This window comes from Protomyctophum parallelum (genome assembly GCF_964188405.1).
Source record: "Protomyctophum parallelum genome assembly, chromosome: 22".
NCBI lineage: Eukaryota > Metazoa > Chordata > Actinopteri > Myctophiformes > Myctophidae > Protomyctophum > Protomyctophum parallelum.
This window is the reverse complement of record NC_139714.1, coordinates 14,905,435-14,930,908: the sequence shown is the minus strand read 5'-3', so window position 1 is coordinate 14,930,908 and position 25,474 is coordinate 14,905,435. Positions and strand designations below refer to the sequence as shown.

Here is a 25,474-nt window from a genome sequence, read left to right as displayed (position 1 = left end):
CAGCAACCTTCCCTGTGTTTCTACACTAGTCCACCCATCCACTGATCTAATATACAGCAACCTTCCCTGTGTTTCTACACTAGTCCACCCATCGACTGATCTAATATACGGCAACCTTCCCTGTGTTTCTACACTAGTCCACCCATCGACTGATCTAATATATGGCAACCTTCCTGTGTTTCTACACTAGTCCACCCATCGACTGATCTAATATACGGCAACCTTCCCTGTGTTTCTACACTAGTCCACCCATCGACTGATCTAATATACAGCAACCTTTCCTGTGTTTCTACACTAGTCCACCCATCGACTGATCTAATATACAGCAACCTTCCCTGTGTTTCTACACTAGTCCACCCATCGACTGATCTAATATACAGCAACCTTCCCTGTGTTTCTACACTAGTCCACCCATCGACTGATCTAATATACAGCAACCTTCCCTGTGTTTCTACACTAGTTCGATCCAGAAGAACACAGTTTTCCGGCCACTGCTACAGAGCTGACCATGAGGTTATATCTTCCCTTCTTCTCTGGAGTCCTGCCTCAAAGCAGACCAGAGGTAGAAAACTGTCGTTCCCTGATGTCATCGCTAGGGACACATGATGTCATCGCTAGGGACACCTGATGTCATCGCTAGGGACACATGTCATCGCTAGGGACACATGATGTCATCGCTAGGGACACATGATGTCATCGCTAGGGACACATGATGTCATCGCTAGGGACACCTGATGTCATCGCTAGGGACACATGTCATCGCTAGGGACACATGATGTCATCGCTAGGGACGCATGATGTCATCGCTAGGGACAAATGATGTCATCGCTATAGGGACACATGATGTCATCGCTATAGAGACACATGATGTCATCGCTATAGGGACACATGATGCCATCGCTATAGGGACACACGATGTCATCGCTATAGGGACACATGATGTCATCGCTAGGGACACATGATGTCATCGCTAAGGACACATGATGTCATCGCTAGGGACACATGATGTCATCGCTAGGGAAACATGATGTCATCGCTAGGGACACATTATGTCATCGCTATAGGGACACATGATGTCATCGCTATAGGGACACAGGCATCAGTAAGCAGTAACTGGGGATGGCGATGAAGGACCGGGAGGTCTGGCGTGGCGTCCATGATCTCGACGGTCGAAAAATGATGATGATGATGTGCGTGAGTGCGTGCGTGAGTGCGTGCGTGCGTGCGTGCATGCGTGCACAGATATTTTCTTACAAGTATTCAAGAATTCTCTACCGCCCTCGCGAGGAACCTTTCCCTGGGCCTGGTCACATGTCTGCCCTCTCAATCGGAGACTAATCACAGCTTACACACGCTATGTGCACATGAGGACTATGAGAATTACATAACCCATGGAGCACTGAGGTCCTAACAACTTAATGAGGTCTGAATGTCTGTATTAATGCTTTTATAATAGCTACAGATTGGCTTCATTCACAAACGCCAATCCTGATAATTGCTCTGATGAGCACTGCAGTGTCACAGTTAATTTACTTTGGAACCCTAAATATAAAAACTACCGTATATACAGTCTGTGTCTGTCTGTCTGTCTGTCTGTCTGTCTGTCTGTCTGTCTGTCTGTCTGTCTGTCTGTCTGTCTGTCTGTCTGTCTGTCTGTCTGTCTGTCTGTCTGTCTGTCTGTCTGTCTGTCTGTCTGTCTGTCTGTCTTCTATTTTTATATAATTAGCCCTAATGACTGTCAGTCTTTCAGACAGTCATGTGAACCACAGAATATGCATACAAGCGCAAGCTGCACAATACATCAGTTTCAGCAATATATACAAGCTATCATTTGGTTCATGTGTGTGACCAATGTCACAATGTCACATAGCCTACATATTTCATTTGAGGTTTGTGACTATTTATTGATTCAGCATGAAGACCAAAGCATGCTAAATAATGTTACGCAAGCTTTGATCCCTGATAAGTCAGCCTCAGACTTGACTTGAGCATAATGGGCGTATGCGCTCAAAGAATGTCACGGTCAAAACACTGTAAAATCCCACACCTAACGTGGGAATGGTCAGAAAAATCTGAATATAGCGCTTTAACTTGTTAACAAAAAATCACACCCGTGTGAACTGAGTGGTGCAACTCCCCTCTCCCCCCTCCTCTCCTCTCTCTCTCTCTCTCTCATTAGTAGGCAACAGTGCAGCACTATCTCTCTCTCTCGTTTTCTGGCACAACAGCGCCCCTACTGGTACTCATAGTCATTGGCTCATTAACCAACGTCACATAGGTGAACACGGACATTGCTGTTCCTTGGAGTAGTTACCTATAACTTGCCTATCTTGAAGGCGATAGATAGGCTGACTTTGTAATGGTGTTATTGTGGCTGATAAGGTTCAGGTCTGAGTCCACGACTAGGCCAAGATGCCTGGCTTTGGAGGTTGTTTGTAACATTACATTATTGATTGAAGCTGAGCGCTGACTTTTAATCATTTCTTCCTTTTTTGCTCCAGAAAACAATTACTTCAGTTTTGTCTGTCTTTCATTGAAGACGGTCCTGGCACATCCGCTTATTGTTATGGATTAGTTCCTCCTCACTGTTTACCTTCTATGTCGTTTACCTTTAAGCCTTGCATGTGTAATGGAGACCAATGTTCCTTTGACTAATTAGTAGCTCTCCTCACCTGGTAGCCTCACCTGGGTATTTAACAGGTTAGTTTGGTCAGAGTCAGTTCAGTGTAAACTCTGCCATGTTTCCTTTATCTCAGGCCTTTGGACAGGATAAGTCTGTGTGGTTTGTGTTCAAGTTTATGGTTCTTAAAGCAATATACTGGTATATAGTGTCTATCTGTGCACGCCACTGATTATGTTAGCTGTCTGCCAAGCCATACACCAACGTATAGGAAGAGCAGAACACTGTTTGTATTGGATCATAGTCCCCTGGTGATATGAGTGTGCGTGTGCGCGTGTGTGGCCTGTGCGTGCCCCCTGTCTGCTTAATTATGGTAGCATATTTTCGTGTTTTTTATATCCTCCAGATTCTGTCCAAAAATCCCCCAAATCGTTATACACTATCTCTATAGTCATGTGTTCAAGACGGATCTGTCCTATATTTCCTACTAGGCTGAGCAATATATCCCACCCTTTTCACATTGGCCTGTCCACCAGTAGGTGGATTTTTGCAAAACACATTTTTGCCATCAATGGTGTCCCGTAAGAACAAATGGCACCCCTTTCACATTGGCTGCATATACAGTAGCATTTCATACAGCATTTCATACAGTATTTACAGTATTCCATATACAGTATTCTAGTGATTTCATACAGTATTTACAGTATTCTATATAGTATATACAGTATTCTAGTGATTTCATACATTATTTACAGTATTCTATATACAGTATTCTAGTGATTTCATACATTATTTACAGTATTCTATATACAGTATTCTAGTGATTTCATACAGTATTTACAGTATTCTATATAGTATTCTAGTGATGTTGTGCATATAGCATCTCGTACAGTATATACAGTACTGGGACACAGGTACAGTATTTCACTGGCCCAGATCGTTCAACCTTCAACCTTCAGATGCATTGATGCCGTTTGATAAATCCGGCTCGTCTTAATTGTGCCGACAGAGAAGTCAGATCGGTCAGGAAGAGACAGAGAAGAGACAGAGAAGAGACAGAGAAGAGACAGAGAAGAGACAGAGAAGAGACAGAGAGGAGACAGAGAGGAGACAGAGAAGAGACAGAGAAGAGACAGAGAAGAGACAGAGAAGAGACAGATAAGAGACAGAGAGGAGACAGAGAGGAGACAGAGAAGAGACAGAGAAGAGACAGAGAAGAGACAGAGAAGAGACAGAGAAGAGACAGAGAGGAGACAGAGAGGAGACAGAGAGGAGACAGAGAGGAGACAGAGAGGAGACAGAGAAGAGACAGAGAAGAGACAGAGAGGAGACAGAGAGGAGACAGAGAGGAGACAGAGAGGAGACAGAGAGGAGACAGAGAGGAGACAGAGAAGAGACAGAGAAGTCAGGTCGGTCAGGAAGAGACAGAGAAGAGAGAGACAGAGAGGAGACAGAGAAGTCAGGTCGGTCAGGAAGAGGCCTTTGGCGAGATAAACGCTTTGACATCCACCTGTCAGGTCCAATTCATCTTCACAAGAACCACTCCCATTTACATTATTTATTACCGCTGATTAGGAAGGTCATGTGGAATATTTGAACTCTCTCTCTCTCTCTCTCTCTGTCTCTCTGTCTCTGTCTCTGTCTCTGTCTCTGTCTCTGTCTCTGTCTCTGTCTCTGTCTCTGTCTCTGTCTCTGTATCTCTCTCTCTGTATCTCTCTCTCTGTGTCTCTGTCTGTCTCTCTGTCTGTCTGTGTCTCTCTCTCTCTCTCTCTCTCTCTCTCTCTCTCTCTCTCTCTCTCTCTCTCTCTCTCTCTCTCTCTCTGTTAATTATTATTAATATTTTAGGTATGAAAATAAATCAGACCAGTCTGAAGTGAGTGGTGCAACAGCGCCCCCTGTTGGTACTCTAAACATAGGGACACAGGGACATTGCTGTTCAAAATATCAGATATTCAAGCTGATAATGCGTCACTTACGATCTGGGCCAGTATTTCACTGGCCCAAATCGTTAAACCTCTGTCTGTCTGTCTGTCTGTAAATCTGCCTGCCTGCCTGTGTGCACCCCTCTGGCTCTCCCCCCTCCCTCCATTCCACCCCCCTCTCTCTCTATCCTCACATGGGTGTGTCACAGAAGCCAGGCCATAAAGCTGTTGGCAGGTCGATCAAAGACAAAGAATATCCAACGCCTACAAATCCCCCTGAAGGGTGTGAACTGTGATCTGTTTTCATCCTGATATGATGATAATGAGTTATTCAGTTATATAAAATGAAAGATAATGACAGGTAATGTAAATTCCACATACAATACATAATAAAAAAGATATATAAATGTGATAAACACGAAAAAACAAAAAACAGTTAAACAATGACAAATGTGAACAGACAGACAAAACAAAGACAACAGGACAGACACTCTTGCTCTCAAACTTTCCCAACACGTTGTTGTAAATTAACTGAATTACAGACATTTCTTTTTAAATGAGAAAAAATAAAATAAAGAAAAAATACTCAGTTCCTTTTTTTTCTTTTCTTTCCAATTTTCTAATATGTTATCTATTGTGTAGGAGGGGTTAGCGTGCACCTATTGAAATGGTCAATGAAGGGTTGCCATGTCTGGTAAAATCTATCTTCACTCCCTCTCAATTCAAACTTTATCTTTTCCAATTGCAAGTAGTGCATAACATCTTTCATAAGTGTAGTGCTTGTTTCCAATTCAACAGTATCAGTCTGCGAGCCAGTAGAGTCACATATTTTACCATGTTATATTGGAAAGTAGACAGTTTGACCCCGGGCCCCCTGACCCCCAGAACTGCTGTCAGTGGATCCGGGTCAAAAGGTCTTCCAACAATGTCTGACAGTGATTTAAATATACTTTGCCAATATGATGTTAGTTTAGTGCAGTGCCAGAACATATGAGCTAGAGTGGCCGGCGACTGGCCACATCTGTCGCAGACTGGATTAGCTGCACACTTTTTAACCCATTCTGCTACAGCATAGCTGAAGTGTTTATTGGAGCTTGTAGATTGTGTCGGTGCTTTTGTGTGAAACTGTAGTACAGGATAGTTATTTATGGGAAGAGAAGAAAATAAATCGTTAAAACCAGAAGTAATTATGGAGATGCAAGTTTCTGCCAGACGGCAACGATTTTGTTATTGTCTAGGAATTATTTCTGACAATTGGATCAGCATCTCTCTCTCTCTCTCTGTGTGTGTCTCTCTCTCTCTCTCTCTCTCTCTCTCTCTCTCTCTCTCTCTCTCTCTCTGTCTCTGTCTCTGTCTCTGTCTCTGTCTCTCTCTGTCTCTCTCCCTCTCCTCTCTCCCTCTCTCTCCCTCATCCATCTCTCTCTCCTCTCTCTGTCTCTGTTTCTCTCTGTCTCTCTCTCCCTCTCCTCTGTCTCTGTTCTCTCTGTTTCTCTCTCCTCTCTCTCTGTCTCTCTCTCCCTCTCCTCTCTGTCTCTCTCTCCCTCATCCCTCTCTCTCTCCTCTCTCTGTCTCTGTTTCTCTCTGTCTCTCTCTCCCTCTCCTCTCTGTCTCTGTTCTCTCCGTTTCTCTCTCCTCTCTCTCTGTCTCTCTCTCTCTCTCTCTCCCCCCCCCCCCCCCCACACCTCCCCCCCATTGGTCACGTTCCATGTCTCTCCTCCTCGGTGTTTAACTTGTTTCTTTTTGCACAAATGGGGGTTTGGTTTTGGTCGGATGCCGTTTGTTCTTTATCTGCTGGGACTAATGACATTTCTTTGTGTCGTTCTGCTCTGCGGTACATTTGTTCTCTTGTGAACCAGGTCCATTGTGTTTAATACGCTGGTTCTGACTCTGTGGGACCACAGGGGGGTGTTTAATCTGCTGGTTCTGATCCGTCTGATCTAACACAGCCCGTCGTCTCTCCGGGTTCCCTGAATATCGCTGTAGCGGCCAGGCGCCGCTTACGGAGGGGAACCCCTTTTGGTGTTAGCATTATGTTGTGCTTTTAGCTATTTAAAAATAGCAGTTCTACAAGCTCACGAGCTTGTATAGGTCTGATATTTTTGAAGAATCGTGAAAAGTGACATGAAAGTGTTTGAGAACGACTGACATAGAAAAAAACAGCTTTTTCATGGATTTCATGTCATGGATTTAGAAGACATTTTGCAGAATCGTTACCAGGTCAAAATGGGTTAACGGGCCCAATGGGGTTAGGGCAGGGGTGTCAAACTGGTGATCCGCGACGTTGCGGACGTCTGCCTCAAGCAAAAACAAAAAAAACAAACAAAAAGAAACGTTTTTTTTTTGTTTTTTTTTAGCCAAAATATAGGCTAATAAGTAAGGCTGCATGATATATCGAACATGTACCTTTATCAGAGTGGAGAATATAAGTATAAATCAAGTTGAGCAAAGCCACTCTTCTCTGCCCCTCTCTCTAACAGATTGCTTGTTAAGTGCCTGCCAGACAGACAATCTGATGAAATGAAGGCAGGTGTAGAGTAGAGTGTAGACTAGTGAACTGAACATGTTCTCTTTATATCAAGTACTTCATACCAGCCCCTTATGAAACTACTTCTCCCCAAATCCAAATGGATTTCATTTTCCATCCTGAATGGCAGTAACTAGCATACAATGAGAACTGAGAAGATCTCCACAAAGGTTTACTCATCAAAACTGATTATAAAACTTTAACCATCAAAGCATGCACTCAACATATAATGGTTATGTGACCATGGCATGAGCATAATATAAAATCTTATAAGTTTTATCTGATATTGATTAATATGGGGGGTGGGTTCAATTAATCGATTATTAATCGGCAGAGCTGTCGACAATTTGATTTGGCTGATGGTCACTTTGTGGCATCCCTACAAGTTACAACAAGTGAGTAAGTGACTATCTCTCTTCTATACTGGTGTGTGGCGTCTCTTGCGTGATATGATGAAGTGGAACGGTGCCAGTAGCCCGTCCACATTATAGGGACAAAGTTGTGTGTGTGTGTGTGTGTGTGTGTGTGTGTAGTGAAGGGGGAGGGGCCGCATCGCGACTTGTTTCTGTTCAGAGAGAGAGAGAGAGAGAGCCCACATATGTGTGGGCATGGGGAAATCATGGAATGGTTTGAACTAAGAAAATGTAAAAATAAGGCATTTTCCCACATTCCAGTTTTCTGACTTTTTATTTGGCTGGGTCGACTGTGTGTGGCTTGCTGGCTGGCTGGGTCTGAGCATACATACATAGAGAGATAGATAGATAGATAGATAGATATTATAGCAGTGACTGACTGAGACATTGAGCGTGCGTGCACAACTGGTTGTGGCCCACATCAAGTGACCTTTTGACCAATGCGGCCCTCGCCCCAAGTTGAGTTCGACACCCCTGGGTTAGGGGGATGATACCAACCATCAGAGTCCCAGTTTACCCCGCATGCTCCCATCTCAGAAACCGGCTGCATAATGGAGTGAAAGAAAATGCAAATTCAGGCTCGTCTACCTACCTACCACACATACAGTCTGGAGATCAAATTGATCCCCCCCCCCCCCCCCCCCCTCTGAGATTCCACTTGTCTTCCCTCGGGGATCTATAACACTATACTCACAGCTGGATGTCATCATCAGGGATACCGTTTTCTTTTAACCCATTCTGACCTGAGATCAGATTAAAAAAATGTCTTCTACATCCTGACAGTTTTCTGAAAAAGCTATGTTTCTATGTCAGTCGTTCTTCGATTTTTCAAAAATGGCAGACCTACAAGCTATGAGCTTGTAGATCTGCTATTTTTCAATAGCTAAAGCATAGCATAATGCCAACACCAAAGCGGGTTCCCGCCCAATATGGGTTAAATGTTGATTAGCGCTGCGTACGGAACATGTAATCCCTGCATGCACTCCCAGGCTCACAGGAATGCTTCGTTTGGTTAGAGACAGAAGTATAATGTAAACAGCCTGGAAGATGTTGTTACTGTGTGGTGCTCGTTGTGTTAATATTGATACTAGGACTGTGTGGTGTTATGTTATGTTAATATTGATACTAGGGATGCCCCGAATTTTAGACATATTGATACCGATCTTTCCCGATCCGATCTTTATATTTTCGAGTGGTGCAACCACTCTTAACAAATTGAGGCCTGACGCTCTGAAAGAATAAATATTAAAAAAGATTTGTGCCACATTTTCACGATGCTTTGAAAAATAGCAGACCTACAAGCTCATAGCGCACCACTCGGTGACACGCTCTGAACTTGTAGATCTGCTATTTTTCAATAGCTAAAGCATAACATGATGCTTAGTTAAAACGCCAAAAGGGGTTCCCGCCCAGAATGGGTAAAGAAACAGCTATGTCTCAACCTATGTCCCTGTGTTTAGAGAGAGAGAGAGAGAGAGAGAGAGAGAGAGAGAGAGAGAGAGAGAGAGAGAGAGAGAGAGAGAGAGAGAGAGAGAGAGAGAGAGGGAGAGAGGGAGAGAGGGAGGGAGGGAGAGAGGGAGAGAGAGAGAGAGAGAGAGAGAGAGAGGGAGAGGGAGAGGGAGGGAGAGGGGGGGGGAGGGAGGGGGAGGGGGAGACATGCAGCTCTATACAAAAACGGTGATTTTGACGCTTGTGTTAAATAACACTATAAACCGTCCCTTTTCAAGTCATGCAACCCCTGCAGGTCATCCACCCACCACAAGGGGTACACGCACCACCGTTTGGGAAAGCCTGGATTAGTTTACAATTTACTATTTAGGCATTTAGCAGACGCTCTTAATCCAGAGCGATTTACATTAAGCAGGAACAAAAAGCATGGGAATACATCACATAAAAAGCATTTATCATGAAACATGCGTAAGCTAAGAAAGTAACAGTGGAATATCCATATAATGAAACTATACATATAAACTATACATATATACTATACTATGTGTAACCCAGGTCATGGAAACTGGTTACTAATGAAGAAATGGAGCAAGTCTACCTAACTTGATTTCCCCCTGTCATGCTGCTGACAAAGACATGGAGACTGACAGGTGAATTTCACCCAATCAGACGACACACCTCAACTGCTTGCCCCGCCCTTCTCTGCTCCCCACACTCACACTGAAGAAGTCCCCCATGACAGAGAGAGAGAGAGGCACAGAGCCCAAACTAATAATTAGAACCATAAATAAGATTAAAAGACAGCACACACACCTTGCCCATCAACTCATACATCTCTGAGGGCTGAGAGTTTGTTCTGCTAAACATTGGTGAGTTGCTACAGACTTTGTTAGCTAAGCCTGTAGCCATGAGGGTTAGCCATAAGAGTTAGCAGCTAATTGGCTAGAGCCACCATGCAGTTCCAATGCCTTTCATGTTAGCAAAAATGTTTGGCTAGTGGCTAGCACATTGTTCCAAGCTAACCTACCCGGTTCCATTATATGTGGATACAGTTTGTACTCTAAACAGAACAGAACTACTTTCTGTCATCGATGTAGATGGCTGTGTGTTGCTTTTATTTCAGTTTTGTACATTTTTTACAGCCTTTAGCCTTTGATAAAATAGGCTGCTAAGTAAAGGATACTTTCCACACCTTTAATTTCCTAGCTGTGTGTGACTGTGTGCTGGGGGGGGGGGTAGCTGCAGCATCACCAGGCACTTTATTTGGATGCCATTGGTGAGAAAAGCACTTTTGTTACAATGCATTTCTTTTTTTAATGAGAATGTATTTTATTTTCATACTGAATTTAAAGAAGTTTGTTATTGTGTTTTATTTTAATTAATTGAAACACACTGGACGGAAACACTGTAAAGTGGTCAGGCTCCTACTTGGCCTCACCCCCCGAACCCACCTCACCCCTGCCCACTTTGACAGGCTGGGATGGCTTAGGGTCGACGACAGAGTACAGCATCTAGCAATGGGTCTGGTCCACAAGATTCGATACACCACCAAGATACCCATGTACCTGTCTAAATACTTAACTAAGATACCCATGTACCTGTCTAGATACTTCACTAAGATACCCATGTACCTGTCTAGATACTTCCCTATAAGATACCCAATACCTGTCTAAATACTACTATAAGATACCCATGTACCTGTCTAAATACTTCCTTAATGTAAACGAAGTCCACACCCACAACACCAGAGGGAGTACAACAAACCATGTACAACCCAGATTCGGCACAAACAAGGGACTAAATTATTTTCTCTCCTATGCCAAAATGTGGAACGCCCTACCAACAGTCATTAAGACATGTGAATCCCTTGACAACTTCAAAACCGCTCTCAAAGGGCACCTACGGATGGCTGCAATTAGAAACTGGCCTCTGTAAAATCTGAGTCCCCCCACCGCCCCCCTTTTTCCCCTCACTGTATATGTATCTTTTCCCTTTTTGCTTCCTTTATGATGAATTCCTGTTCTGTTCTTTAACTACATAGAAGTGTCTATTTGTATGTCTCTAAATGTTTTGATGAATTGAACAATGTGGACCCTGTTGTATACAAGTGTAATGCTTAATTGGGTCGTCCACTCACAGTTAACAGTCTCTGTATTGAGCCTGTGCTTGAAATGTACTCTAATTCTGCAAACTGTTCATAAATATTTCAATCAATCAATCAAAAATAATTACTGTTAATTATACTTCTTCATGCTGTCCTGTATGCATGTCATACAGGTCAGGTTTTTTGGATGAGCACAAATCACGGAACTTGAAGAGTACAAAGTGAACAATGCACAACATTCATTACACAACACTACGACAGTGTGGTCGGACCGTCATAGACTCACTCACATATACAGTACACACCTGTGTGGTCCATATTGGCTTTATTGACTGAAGTGTGTGCATTGATGTATACATGTGTTTTGATTTGAAGGTAATTGTAATTTCATTCTGTATTGGGATTAAGAGTTCATGGATCCATAGTTCATATAAATACTTACCATACAGGATATTTACAATTAAAAATATATCTACAGTTAAAAGGATACTAAGTCTTAAGTCTACAGAAATGCTATCTAAGGGGGTAGGGTAAGTGCTACGGACCATGATGGAGTCTGAAAAGGTGGGTTTTCAGACTACGGCGGAAGATTGGGAGTGATGCTGCAGTTCTGACTGCAGTGGGAAGTGCATTCCACAGTTTTGGAGCCAGCAGGGAGAAGAGTTTGGGACGTGTGGAGCGTTGTTGTCCCGGCATTTTTAGTGAGGGTACTTCCAGCTTCCCTGCGTTGGCTGATCTGAGTGCGCGGGAGGGTTTGTAGTGTTCGATCACACTTGCATGATATGGGGGAGCCATGCCTGGTACAAAGACTGTTTAGATCGGGGTCCAAAGTACATAATCAAATTAGGGGTCCTCCTTGACATGAAAAAGTTTCAGACCTTTTCTTTAGTCTAATCCCATCTTGTGTTGTTTCAGATCCGTCTGTACGCGCGGCCCGACGCCATCTCCAGCGGAGCGGGAGATTACGCTCTCCACATCACCAAGAGGCTGCTGTCGTTCTACCAGGACTACTTCAAAGTGAAGTACTCCCTCCCCAAACTGGGTCAGTACTCTCTGACCTTATTAGATCACTGTCTGTTCCTCTGTCCGCTCATTTGTGTGTGCGTTTGTGTGCGTGTGTGTGTGTGTGTGTGTGTGTGTGTGTGTGTGTGTGTGTGCGTGTGCGCGTGTGCATGTGTGCTGCACATCATGAACATTATTTTTAAAAAGACTCCTGAGACTGCATACAGACTGCAGATTGGATCTTCTTATATGTAAATAATCAAACGCATTAATTTGAATAGTGGTAATCAATAGAATAATAATAAGCGATAGTTGCATGCAGGCCTGTACTATAATGTATTATGCTCCTATCACCACCGTCCCAACCCATTATGAATAACTGCACCACACATTATCAAACACAGTAGAGTAGATGAGTAGATCATCTAGATTCAAACGGAGTCATTTTGTTGTGTCTGACCGATAAGTTCAGCACGAGTCATTTTGCTATAGTTTCCAACGTGCAGTGTTGTTTTTGGCAGCAAATTTCTATTTTAGTTTTAGTCGTAGTCTTTGGACTGAAACTTAATTCAGTTTTAGTCACATTTTAATCACCTGGAATGTCTTAGTGTTAGTCTACTTTTAGTCCACTAAATGTCATAAGATTTTAGTCGACTAAATCTACAGTTGATTTAGTCGACTGAAATGTATTTTGGCGGGTCTTGATGCCGTCGTAATGAGTGTTTCTGCGACGCGTTGGGAGCTTGTAGATCGGCTATTTTCAGCATGCAACCAAGTGTAAAATGACTTATACTGGATCTCATTTTAGTCTAGTTTTTATTTGTCGACGAAATTGTCAGTATATTTAGTCTTAGTTTTAGTCATCCTAGCTTAGTTTTAATTTGTTTTTGTAAGTGAAAATAGGTAGTCGACGAACATTTTTCGTCTTAGTTTTAGTCGACGAAAACAACACTGCCAACGTGGCCACCATTTACAAATCGACTGCCTCGCAGCAAGTCCGTCTATGACTGTGATGATGTCATTTACATATACTGTACGCAAAATAATGTCCGTACTGTTTAGTGATACGTAACGGCACGCTATGTAATATATTGTTGCTGTCGGGGGGGCAGAAACATTGTATCTCCATATTTTTGGGGGCTTTTCTTTTGTACATTGATGCACTGCTTTGTCGTACAATAGTGTTGTACTCATTTGCTACTAGCAAGGTGTTCCTATATGGTGTTCTTTACTAGTTATTTAGTAGAGAGTTTTACTGGCTGAGTTTGGGTAGGTAGAGAGTTTTACTGGCTGAGTTTGGGTAGGTAGAGAGTTTTACTGGCTGAGTTTGGGTAGGTAGAGAGTTTTACTGGCTGAGTTTGGGTAGGTAGGTAGTCGAGACCTTTTGGTAAGGCACTCCACATTAATTAATTAATTAAAGCTTTAGCTGGAAATAGCAGATAGACACGCTCACAATGCAACACGTTGCGTCGCACGTTGCGTCGAAACCGAGGTTTCTTTGCCCATTCAAAAATAGCAGATATACAATAATAATAATAATAATAGCAATAATCTTTATTGTCCCGAAGGATATTTGCCTTCACACTCTGTTCAACAACACCCACATCAAAGACAACACAGAGCACGTTACACCAAGACGCTACAAAAACATGAGGTCCCCACTGTGTACAGAACCATCCCAGCATACTGTACATGTACGAGAACCATCCTATCGGTCGGGCAGTTTGTTTAATAATGCCGCGATGGCCGAGGGGACAAAACTCCTACTGAAACGGACCTTTTTTCCACATGGCAATGCTCTGTATCTTTGTCCAGATGGCACGAACGTTCAAAAAAAGCAATACCAGCTGAGCTCATGAGATTGTGCTTTCCACATTTTTGGTTGCAGTTAAATAACGTCCCAGAAAAACCCCCAAAAAGAAAAAAAAGACCTAAAAAGCTTATATCAAAGTGGGGATTCTTGAAATGAATTAAGAAAAAAGAAAAAAGGCTGAGTCACTGATGTAGACTCTATGGCCGGCTCGCCACTGTGGAGGTAATTAATGTGAACCGGAATGTCGGAGTGCTCTGCCTTTGAAAGATCAGTACAGTGTGTGCTCAGTACAGTATAAAGATCAGTACAGTGTGTGCTTTGGGAGGATTTAGCCCCATATGAATAGTGACCTTGCACCAGGCAGCACTGCTTTGCAAGGTTGCATGATGATTCTACCATCGCTCTGGACACACACACGCACACACACACACACACACACACACACACACACATGCACGCACGCGCGCACACACACGCACGCGTGGCTCATCAATATGTCCATACACGGACGCATGTGGCGAGACTTGGAACTAGATTAGATTTAGTTTTTTTAGTTTACACGCCATTATAATGTTTATGTAACTGATTTGGACTTACTATGACGCTCCCTGTTCATTTTCCTCATAGACTTTTCAGAAAGTATTTATTGTCTCCACCAGGCCGAAGGCATGTGGGGAGAGTATGTTTTGCACTTCGTCCGTCCGTGTGTGTGTCCGTGTGTCCGTCCGTCCGTCCGTCCGTGTGTCCGTGAGCAGCTAATCTCGGCCACCGTTAACCCGGTCGATGCCAAATTTTGCACACACACTCCCTGGATGCCAACGATGAACCTCTGCCCCAAACTTTCCAGAACGGCCTGTTATAGCGCCACCAGGAGGCCGCTTTGTGCAAAACAAGTTTTTGCACAGTACACCTACAGATTTTGTCCAAACATCGCGCAAATTGGTACACAGTCTCTCTAGAGCCATTCAGCGAAACGGGTCTTTCAGATTTCTCAGACTCGATCCTGATTGGTTAAGACTGGCTTCCAAAGTTCACAGGAGTGCTCAGTTTCAAACAAAATGCTGCAAATCATGAACACATCGCGTGATTTCCGTGAAATTGTGCACGCACATTCCCACTAGGCCGAGGACGAAATGCCACATGAACAATTTCAACTCAGCCTCAAGGTGGCGCTATAACTGGCCGAAAAGTGTTTTTACCTCTAACTGCACGGATCTGTGGATAACCTGGTGGAGACCTGTGCCCAGAAGGGCACTTTTTCTAGTTTAAAGATGTTTACTCCGCGGACAAAGCCAACTCTTGTCGTGACAAATCATGACAACAAACAAAACATTTTGGGCCAAACAAATAATTAGAAAGTAGAAAAAAACGGCAGGTTACAACACTTTTTTTTGTTGTTTTTGTTCTTTGTAATTATTTGTTTGGTCCAAAATATTGTGTGTGTGTGTGTTGTCATGATTTGTCACGACAAGAGTTGGCTTCGTACGACGCTTAACCCATTCTGACCTGAGATCAGATTCATACAAGGTTTCCACTGGACACACACTGGTCTGATTAAAAGGTCTTTAAATAAATACGTTTTGAAATGCCTATATGGGAAAAATGCATTGGGATTCATTTCCTGGGCCACTCGTCGTTCTGAAAGGGGGAGGGACTGCGACGCTCTAAAGGGTGCACAGTGAGTCCACTCCTCCCTCCTAACTAAAGGAACTCCTCCTCGAACCCCCTGACCTCCCCCCGCTCTCCTCTCCTCCCTGTACTCTGAACACTCAAACACGCTCAAAAGTCCAACCCCATAGGGGGGCTCCCGGGCTGTGGAACGGACCTCCCTGACCGTCTGAGAGCCACACAGTCCGGGTTTTTAAACCCGTTCTGACCTGAGATCAGATTCTAAAAAAATGTCTTCTACATCCTGACAGTTTTCTGAAAAAAAGCTATGTTTCTATGTCAGCCGTTCTTCGATTTTTCAAAAAATAGCAGACCTACAAGCTCGTAGCGCGCCACTCGGTCTCTGACCATTGGTCGGAATTCTATTCATGTCATTGTTTTTATTATTATTATTTCAAATCTCTGTAAATCTGTTTTCTTGCAATGTGGCGCGCCCATTAGCCTTGAGATTTGTGTCAAATATAAAGTGTGTTACAAATACATTATAATATTATTGAGTGGCCTGTTGGGCACTGTATGGCCTATACTTGGAACGATGCAAGTTGGAAATGCATGCCCCACCCAGTTATTTTTACTTGCGCAAGCAGAGCGCGCAAGTAATATTTTCGCCCGGTCCGTATGCACCGTGCCACTTGATGCGTATGCAAATAAAACAGCAAATTTGTGCCTGATTTGCTGGGACCAGATTACATACATGACCATATTTCTTACGTCATCATTGAGAGCTAGTCATACGTATACTATTATACATAATCAGTCAAATAAAATAGCTAATTGTGCCTGATTTGCTGGGACCAGAGTACGTGGCGTGTATATGTATAACTAGCTCTCAATGATGACGTAAGAAATGGATTAAAGGACCCAATGCCAGAGTGTAATTGGTCTTCGATTGTGACGTAATGACGATATGTTTTAGTGTTGGGAGGATTAAAGGTAATGCTCCTGTGTATACATGTATGTAATCTGGACCCAGCAAATCAGGCACAATTTGCTGTTTTATTTGCATACGCATCAAAAGTGGCGGGTTGGCTGGGACTGTTTTTGGCGCAAAGTAACCACAGTATACCGCTAATCAACTTACAAATTACATATATATGTATAACTAGCTCTCAATGATGACGTAAACATAAAATATACCGCTAATCAATTTACAAATTACATATACATACATATACATAGTATATGTATAACTAGCTCTCAATGATGACGTAATAAATATGTGGATTAAAGCACCCAATGCCAGAGTGTAATTGGTTTTCGATGATGACGTAATGACGATATGTTTTAGTGTTGGGAGAATTAAAGGTAATGCTCTTATGTATGTAATCTGGCACCACTGCCATATCAGGCACAAGTAGTCATTACGTAACATGCATAAAGTAGGTAGGTAGCAAATAGTTAAACCTAATCAACATTTCAAACGTTCCTTAATAAACTGAGATTCGACAGTTTGTAGCGGTCGAAAGTACTTGCGCGCTCTGCTTGCGCACTAGTAGGCTACTAGTGTGCAACAAGCAAGTATGCACTCGACAGAGTGCAGTTCTAGTTATTATTGTCTCCACCAGGCCGAAGGCATGTGGGGAGAGTATGTTTTGCACTCCGTCCGTCCGCGTGTGTGTGTGTCCGTGTGTGTGTCCGTGAACAGCTAATCTCGGCCACCGTTAACCCGGTCGATGCCATATTTTGCACACACACTCCCTGGATGCCAACCATGAACCTCTGCCCCAAACTTTCCAGAATGGCCTGTTATAGCGCCACCAGGAGGCCGCTTTGTGCAAAACAAGTTTTTCAATGCCATATTTTGCACACACACTCCCTGGATGCCAACCATGAACCTCTGCCCCAAACTTTCCAGAACGGCCTGTTATAGCGCCACCAGGAGGCCGCTTTGTGCAAAACAAGTTTTTGCACAGTACACCTACAGATTTTGTCCAAACATCACGCAAATTGGTACACAGTCTCTCTAGAGCCATTCAACGAAACGGGTCTTTCACATTTATCAGACTCCATCCTGATTGGTTAAGATTGGCTTCCAAAGTTCACAGGAGTGCTCAGTTTCAAACAAAATGCTGCAAATCATGAACACATCGCGTGAAATTGTGCACCCACATTCCCACTAGGCCGAGGACGAAATGCCACATGAACAATTTCAACTCAGCCTCAAGGTGGCGCTATAACTGGCCGAAAAGTGTTTTTACCTCTAACTGCACGGATCTGTGGATAACCTGGTGGAGACCTGTGCCCGGAAGGGCACTTTTTCTAGTTATGTCTGTGTCCCTTTTATGCGGGGGGGGGGGGGTGGCCAATGGCTAAGTATACGACCACAAAGTAGGTTAGAAACGCTTGCCAAACTCTGGTATATTTCTGAGTGGAGCCCAGAGTTTGACATAACATCCTCCACCCCTTTGTGAGATGGCGTTGCTGTCTTTTTCCAATTAAATAGTATCAGGCGTCTGCCGAGTAAAAAGAGGAGAACGCTACAGCTTCAGCCTGATGAGTTGGTGTTTGTATTATTCCCCCTGGAGGGGCACCGAACAACGCCGTTATTGGATTGGGATCTATATAGTAGAGTTACAAATATATACACGAGAAGGTGTTAACCCATTTTGGGGCGGGAACCCCCTTTTGGTGTTAGCATCATGTTATGCTTTAGCTATTGAAAAATAGCAGCCACCGAGTGGCGCGCTATGAGCTTGTAGATCTGCAGTTTTTTGAAAAATCGTGAAAATGTGCCTCAAATTTGGAATATATTTTTTTTCAGAACAAACGTTTTTAACTCAAATCTTTGCTTCTGGGGGTGGGGGGGGGGGGGAGACGACAACATGTTTTCAGATGGGGGGTCTCGGAGGCCAATTGCAGATCATTTTTGGGGTCCTTGACATGAAATATTGAGTGATATAGGCCTAGAAGAAATATGAGGTATTTCAGAAAACTGTTTTCAGGCCTGAATGGGTTAAGCTATATTGAACTGCCGATAATTAAATAATGGAACCTCGCTGTAACACCTTCCCCAGAGTAACGTAGAGACGCTGTTCTTTCTTTTGAGATATTGGTGTTCACGGTGTAGTCATGGAACAGAATATTCTGTGGATCTTTTTTTTTTTTTTTTTTTTTTTTTTATCCCACGATTTTGTAACCCATTTTTCACCCCTGTGTCAATCATCTAATGTGATACTGGGCTCTACACACCCTCCACCAACCTAGTGCCCATATATGGGGGACTAGCGGAGACCAACCTAGTCCCCAGATATGGGGGACAAGGGGAGACCAACCTAGTCCCCATATATGGGGGACAAGGGGAGACCAACCTAGTCCCCATATATGGGGGACATGGGGAGACCAACCTAGTCCCCATATATGGGGGACAAGGGGAGAGCAACGACTTGAACTCATGCTTCCTTCATGCCTGAGTGTCCAAGTTGCTCCTTTACACCTGACAGGGGGGAGTTTCCCTGGTTGGACGTAGCGCGTGGAAGGAACTCGTTATTCCAACCAGTTCCTTTCCCCTCCATCAGGCGCCCCGGCTGGCCAGGGGAGGCAGTATAGAGACCAGTTCCTTTCCCCTCCATCAGGCGCCCCGGCTGGCCAGGGGAGGCAGTATAGAGACCATTTCCTTTCCCCTCCATCAGGCGCCCCGGCTGGCCAGGGGGAGGCAGTATAGAGACCAGTTCCTGGTATATGTACCATGTACATGTATATGTATATGTATATGTATATGTATATGTATATATATATATATATATATATAGCATTATGTAGCATATATACCTAATACTTTCAACCATTGCATGTTGGTGTCATTCTCGTGGGATGGATTCTCTCTCCTGAAGGAGGATAAACCCATTCTATTGATTGATTGATTGATTGAATTATTTATTAACAGTTTGCAGAATTACAGTACATTTCAAGCACAAACTCAATACAAAGACTGTTAACTGTGAGTGGACGACCCAATTAAGCATTACACTTGTTTACAAGAGTGTCCACTATGTTCAATTCATCAAAACATTTAGACACTTTTATATAGTTAAAGAACAGAACAGGAATTCAAAAAGGGAAAAGATACATATACAGTGAGGGGAAAAGGGATGGGGGGGGGATTCAGATTTTACGGGGGCCAGTTTGGAACTGCAGCCGTCCGTAGGTTCCCTTTGAGAGCGGTTTACTTCATCATGGACCAAAAAGATCAGATCTATAAACTCACAACGGGTCGCGGTGGAGACGTGTTGTGTTTATAGCCTTAGATTTCAAATCGGCAGCATCTCCATGCATCAGATGAAGTGTCGTTGCAAATCGCTGCCGTCATGTGGAAACCTTGTGTAAAAAAATAAACATTGTTGTTATTCATTTGAAGACATTTTAAAATAGTGAAAATAAGCGTTTTACAAACTCACATCACGTCACACGTGTGACACGCTTGTGAGCTTGGAGATCTGCTATTTCACTACTTTAATGTGACACCCTTGGGTGATAAAGTAGGGTAATTACTTCACAAAAATAACAGAGAGATAGGAGGTTTCTGCAGCAACAACATTAAAGGAGACTATAGGTTATTTACTATTTTCCCCCAACCAACTATAAAGTGTTTTTAATACCAGTAGGTCCAGGCTGATTGGACTTAGGCTGTAATCATTTCTATGTTCAATGGTCTGACGATGCAAAATCAAGACAGCTTCTCCTAGAAAACATTACTCAAGCAGTCAGCTATACAACAAATGCCTGGTTGTAATGTAATAACTTTTGCAAAGTGAAGCCGTTATATTCGATTGCTATAATAGTCCTTTATAATCATACAAATCTGTAATTCAGTTAGACACTGAATTAGCTCAGGATTAATCATTTATTGCATTCGGGTTGGCGGTGTGACTCTGCTCCTGTGATGCTACTATTTACAATTTAGGCATTTAGCAGACGCTATTAATCCAGAGCGACTTACATTAAGCAGGAACAAAAAGCATGGGAATACATCACATAAAAAGCATTTATCATGAAACATGCGTAAGCTAAAAACGTAACAGTGGTATATCTATATAATTAAACTATACATATATACTATATATACACATATGTACTATGACGTGCTATGACTACATACAATGCAATTATAGTGCTGTCTACATAACATGCTATAAGTCTGTATCATATGCTATCTATACAGAAATGCTATCTAAGGGGGTGGGGTAAGTGCTATGGGCCATGATGGAGTCTGAAAAGGTGGGTTTTCAGACTACGGCGGAAGATTGGGAGTGATGCTGCAGATCTGACTGTGATGGGAAGTGCATTCCACCGTTGTGGAGCCAGAAGGGAGAAGAGTCTGGGACGTGTGTAGCGTTGTCCAGGTGTTTTAGAGAAGGGAGAAGACTTTGGGACGTGTGGAGCGTTGTCCAGGGTGTTTTAGAGAAGGGAGAAGAGTCTGGGACGTGTGGAGCGTTGTCCAGGGTGTTTTAGAGAAGGGAGAAGAGTCTGGGACCTGTGGAGCGTTGTCCAGGGTGTTTTAGAGAAGGCAGAAGAGTCTAGGACGTGTGGAGCGTTGTCCAGGGTGTTGTAGAGAAGGGAGAAGAGTCTGGGACATGTGGAGCGTTGTCCAGGGTGTTTTAGAGAAGGGAGAAGAGTCTGGGACGTGTGGAGCGTTGTCCAGGGTGTTTTAGAGAAGGGAGAAGAGTCTGGGACGTGTGGAGCGTTGTTGTCCTGGCGTTTTGCCTGTTTGTGTTTGTCTGTCTGTTCCCCTCACCTCTCTGTCTGTGACTGCCCCCCTCACCCCTCTCTGTCTGTCTGTGTGTGTTCCACTCTCCTCTCTGTCTGTGGCAGTGTCCCCCTCACCTCTCTCTCTGTCTGTGTGTTCCATCTCTCTGTCTGTGGCTGTGTTCCACTCACCTCTCTGTCTGTGGCTGTGTTCCACTCACCTCTCTGTCTGTGGCTGTGTTCCACTCACCTCTCTGTCTGTGGCTGTGTTCCACTCACCTCTCTGTCTGTGGCTGTGTTCCACTCACCTCTCTGTCTGTGGCTGTGTTCCACTCATCTCTCTGTCTGTGGCTGTGTTCCACTCACCTCTCTGTCTGTGGCTGTGTTCCACTCACCTCTCTGTGGCTGTGTTCCACTCACCTCTCTGTCTGTGGCTGTGTTCCACTCACCTCTCTGTCTGTGGCTGTGTTCCACTCACCTCTCTGTCTGTGGCTGTCTGAGACTATCTGAGGATGACACAGATCATTCAGGTTGGCGGTGTGACTGACCTCATGCCTCCGTCTATGCATGAGGAGTCCAAGCTGCTTCTTTTCACCTGACGGGAGAGTTTCCCCGGCCGGACAACGTAGCGCCGCGTGGAAAGAACACGTTGTTTCTGACCAGTTCCTTTCCTCTACAGGTCAAGTGCCCCTGCTGGTCAGGGGGAGGCAGTATTAGAGACCAGCATTTGTATTCAACCCATTAAAAAAACTGGAAAGTATAGATTTGAGCGAATAGCTATACAGTATTACACAGCTATACCTGCTATTTAAAAAATGGCAGGTACTGTATACAGGCTTAACCCATTTTGGGCGGGAACCCCTTTTGATGTTAGCATTACGTTATGCTTTAGCTATTGAAAAAATAGCAGATCTACAAGCTCGAGACAGTTGTAGGTCTGCTATTTTTGAAAAATCGAAGAACGACTGACATAGAAACTTAGCTTTTTCAGAAAACTGTCAGGATGTAGAAGACATTTTTAGAATCTGATCTCAGGTCAGAATGGCTTAAGCTTGTAGACCTGCTATTTTTTCAAAAAGTCTTTGAATAGTCTATATTTTTTAAGTGGGGGCCACATACTGTATGTGTTAGTGGATCTGACCCGCCAAGTGGCATGGACTAAAGTGAGCGCTAGTCTATGATGTGTGTGCATAGTATTAGTACATAAATAAACTAATTTATGCGTGATGAATAGATTGAGAAACAGAATGTTTTCATCCATGACAAGAATATCAGAAGTCCTCCTTCCCTCGGGTGCCCCCCCCCCCCGTTAACCCATTCTGACCTGAGATCAGATTCTGCAAATATCTTCTAAACCCTGACTGTTTTCTTGAAAAAGCTATATGTTTTTCTATGTCAGTCGTTCTCAAACACTTTCATGTCACTTTTCACGATTCTTTCAAAAAGTAGCAGACCTACAAGCTCGTAGCGCGCCACTCGGTGGCGCGCTATGAGCTTGTAGATCTGCTATTTTTTAAATAGCTTTAAAGCATAACGTAATGCTAACACAAACAAAAGGGGTTCTCGCCCAGAATGTGTTAAGATGTAAATGTGATGTAGGTCATTAGCCCGCCCTGGTCTAATGGCTGTGTCTGCTGGACGGCTGTGAAGATCAAAGCTGAAGCCATTTTTTACCCCACTGGGGGAAAAAAAAAGACACAACATCTGGCTTTCGACGCCCTGTGAGCTCTCGTAGATTGGCTATTTCATTTCTGGAAAATATACAAAAGTAGAAACTTTCTCTTTTTTTTTTTTTTTTTTTTTTAGGGACACCAGGGTTTATGGTCAAAGTCACTGCAGTATATAGGCACGGGACAGAACTATGATATGATGAAGAATATTTATATGATATTCAATAATCAATTATGTATTGCCAAAACCATTAACTTACAGAATTTATTTACAACGGTCGACCAATAGTTCCACAAACTGGTGTATAGTTCCAACTAGTGGAACTATAGGGGTTCCCACCGAACCGAACATGCTTGGGTACCGGGTTTACCCATTACAATATTTACAATTTTGATTCTTCCTATTGGTTCCCACAGACACGCAATCACGCGCTATTTATTTATTTAGACACGCAATCACGCGCTATTTATTTATTTATTTTCTTCCCTTTTAATAGACGCACAGGGAACATAGCTGATCTACAAGCCTACACCGCGTTGCACCAGCGATGTGTTGTGGGCTTGCCGATCTGCGGAGGCGGAGCTATCTCAGCTGCATATTGTGGTCGAGGCTCGGGGGGTTCTAGACGCTCGCTCTGTGTGAGTCTGTGACGGATAGAAGCACACAGCGGAGTTAGCAGCTAGCTATGCTAGGCAGCTAGCTCCTCTGCTTCTACAGATGGACATGTACATACAAAGTAAACCTTTGCTGTTTTCATAATTATTAAAGTTTATGATGATTAGATGAGTTTATGCGGGTAAACATTTAAGGGAGAGGAGTCTTGGATTGCCTGATCACTGCATGTGCGTTTGAATCAACACGAGAGAAGAGAGAGAAAGTGTCGCATATGGTGTCATGATGAAGAGAAGAGAAGAGATGGAGGGAGGGGGAGAGACCTGTCTGTCAGACAGGTCTTATCAGATCATATGATCTGATAAGTTTGGATGAACTTATAAACATGACAGCTCTGCAGCACTCTCTTCCACTCCGTTTGTCAAAATTGTCAATTGACTCCTCATTCGTTGTCGGTTTATCTGACACAGCAGGACAGCTGGTGAGGGGAAAGAAGGAGAGGTGGTTCTCCATCTTTAAAAACAAATCAAATACAGTGCCTGTTCATTTTGGGTACATGGGGTTCCAACAAAGACAAGACAGAGAAGCAATTCAGGAAAACCGGACAATGAGATGAGCTTGATAATACTTTAAGATGATGATAATTTGATAATACTTTGAGATGATGATAACTTGATAATACTTTAAGATGGCGATAATTTGATAATACTTTAAGATGGCTATAATTTGAGACTGCTATGTTTGTGTGATAGGCTATATTGCTGCCAGTGTGAGCATCCTATCCGGTTTGCATATTTGGTACCCTTTCTCTTTCTCTACCTCTCTCTCTTTCTCCCCCAGAAGAGTCTTAGAAATGCCCTCTGATTGATTGATTGATTAATTGATTGATTGATTTAAATTGAATACCAAAAAAAACAGAAGAGTACAGTTTAATTCAAATACAATATGCTAAAAGGATTGAACCCAATAAAGTAGTATATGTCTTTGCCATTGGATTCTGTATTCAATCCATTGAAGCAGGGTTTTTCAACTGGTTTTGACCCAGGGACCACCATTCTGACTAGCAGCAGCCTGGGGACCACCACTCTGACTAGGAGCAGCCTGGGGACCACCACTGTTGTGTCGGGTGGGTTCATCGTAGATCTACAATATACCCACCCGACACAATAGTGGTGGGGCAATATTGTTTTTGTTTTCTTCTTACTTGTTACTCACTAATCACACTATCACAGGCTACATTCATGAGCTGGACAAAAAAAACGATGTTTCAAAGTATTTTATTATCAAAAGTTTTACAAGAGTGTTTTTTACTTGTACTAAGCATGACTCAAAATAAGTCTCAAAATAATAATCCATTTCAGTTACACACACACACACATCGTACGACGGTGTCACGCACCAAAAATAGCCAATCTACAAGCTCACATCACACCTGGTTGCATCGCGTTGTGAGCTTGTAGCTCTGCCTTTTCGGCAACGATAGACTGAGACTATTCAATCGATCCGCGGCAGATATTATAACTCTACGGCAGGGAGATTTGACTTTCCTTCTTCAGATTATTATAACTGTAATGGCAGGGAGATTTGACTTTCCTTCTTCAGATTATTATAACTGTATGGCAGGGAGATTTGACTTTCTTCTTCAGATTATTATAACTGTATGGCAGGGAGATTTGACTTTCCTTCTTCAGATATTATAACTGTATGGCAGGGAGATTTGACTTTCCTTCTCCAGATATTATAACTCTATGGCAGGGAGATTTGACTTTCCTTCTCCAGATATTATAACTCTATGGCAGGGAGATTTGACTTTCCTTCTCCAGATATTATAACTCTATGGCAGGGAAATTTAACTTTCCTTCTTCAGATATTATACTCTATGGCAGGGAGATTTGACTTTCCTTCTCCAGATATTATAACTCTATGGCAGGGAGATTTAACTTTCCTTCTCCAGATATTATAACTGTATGGCAGGAGATTTAACTTTCCTTCTC

At 43.2% G+C, this 25,474-nt stretch overlaps 1 protein-coding gene across 1 annotated transcript in view; it reads left to right on the top strand.

The window, feature by feature from the left end:
* The window catches only part of LOC310853683 (thyrotropin-releasing hormone-degrading ectoenzyme-like), a gene marked incomplete at both ends in the record, with an annotated part of 235,628 nt that overhangs the window by 47,511 nt on the left and 162,643 nt on the right, over positions 1 to 25,474 (top strand). Inside the window, one exon of the mRNA XM_083758078.1 lies at positions 11,948 to 12,074. Within this exon, the coding sequence (XP_083614204.1) occupies positions 11,948 to 12,074 (127 nt within the window). The remainder of the gene's footprint in view (positions 1 to 11,947; positions 12,075 to 25,474) is intronic.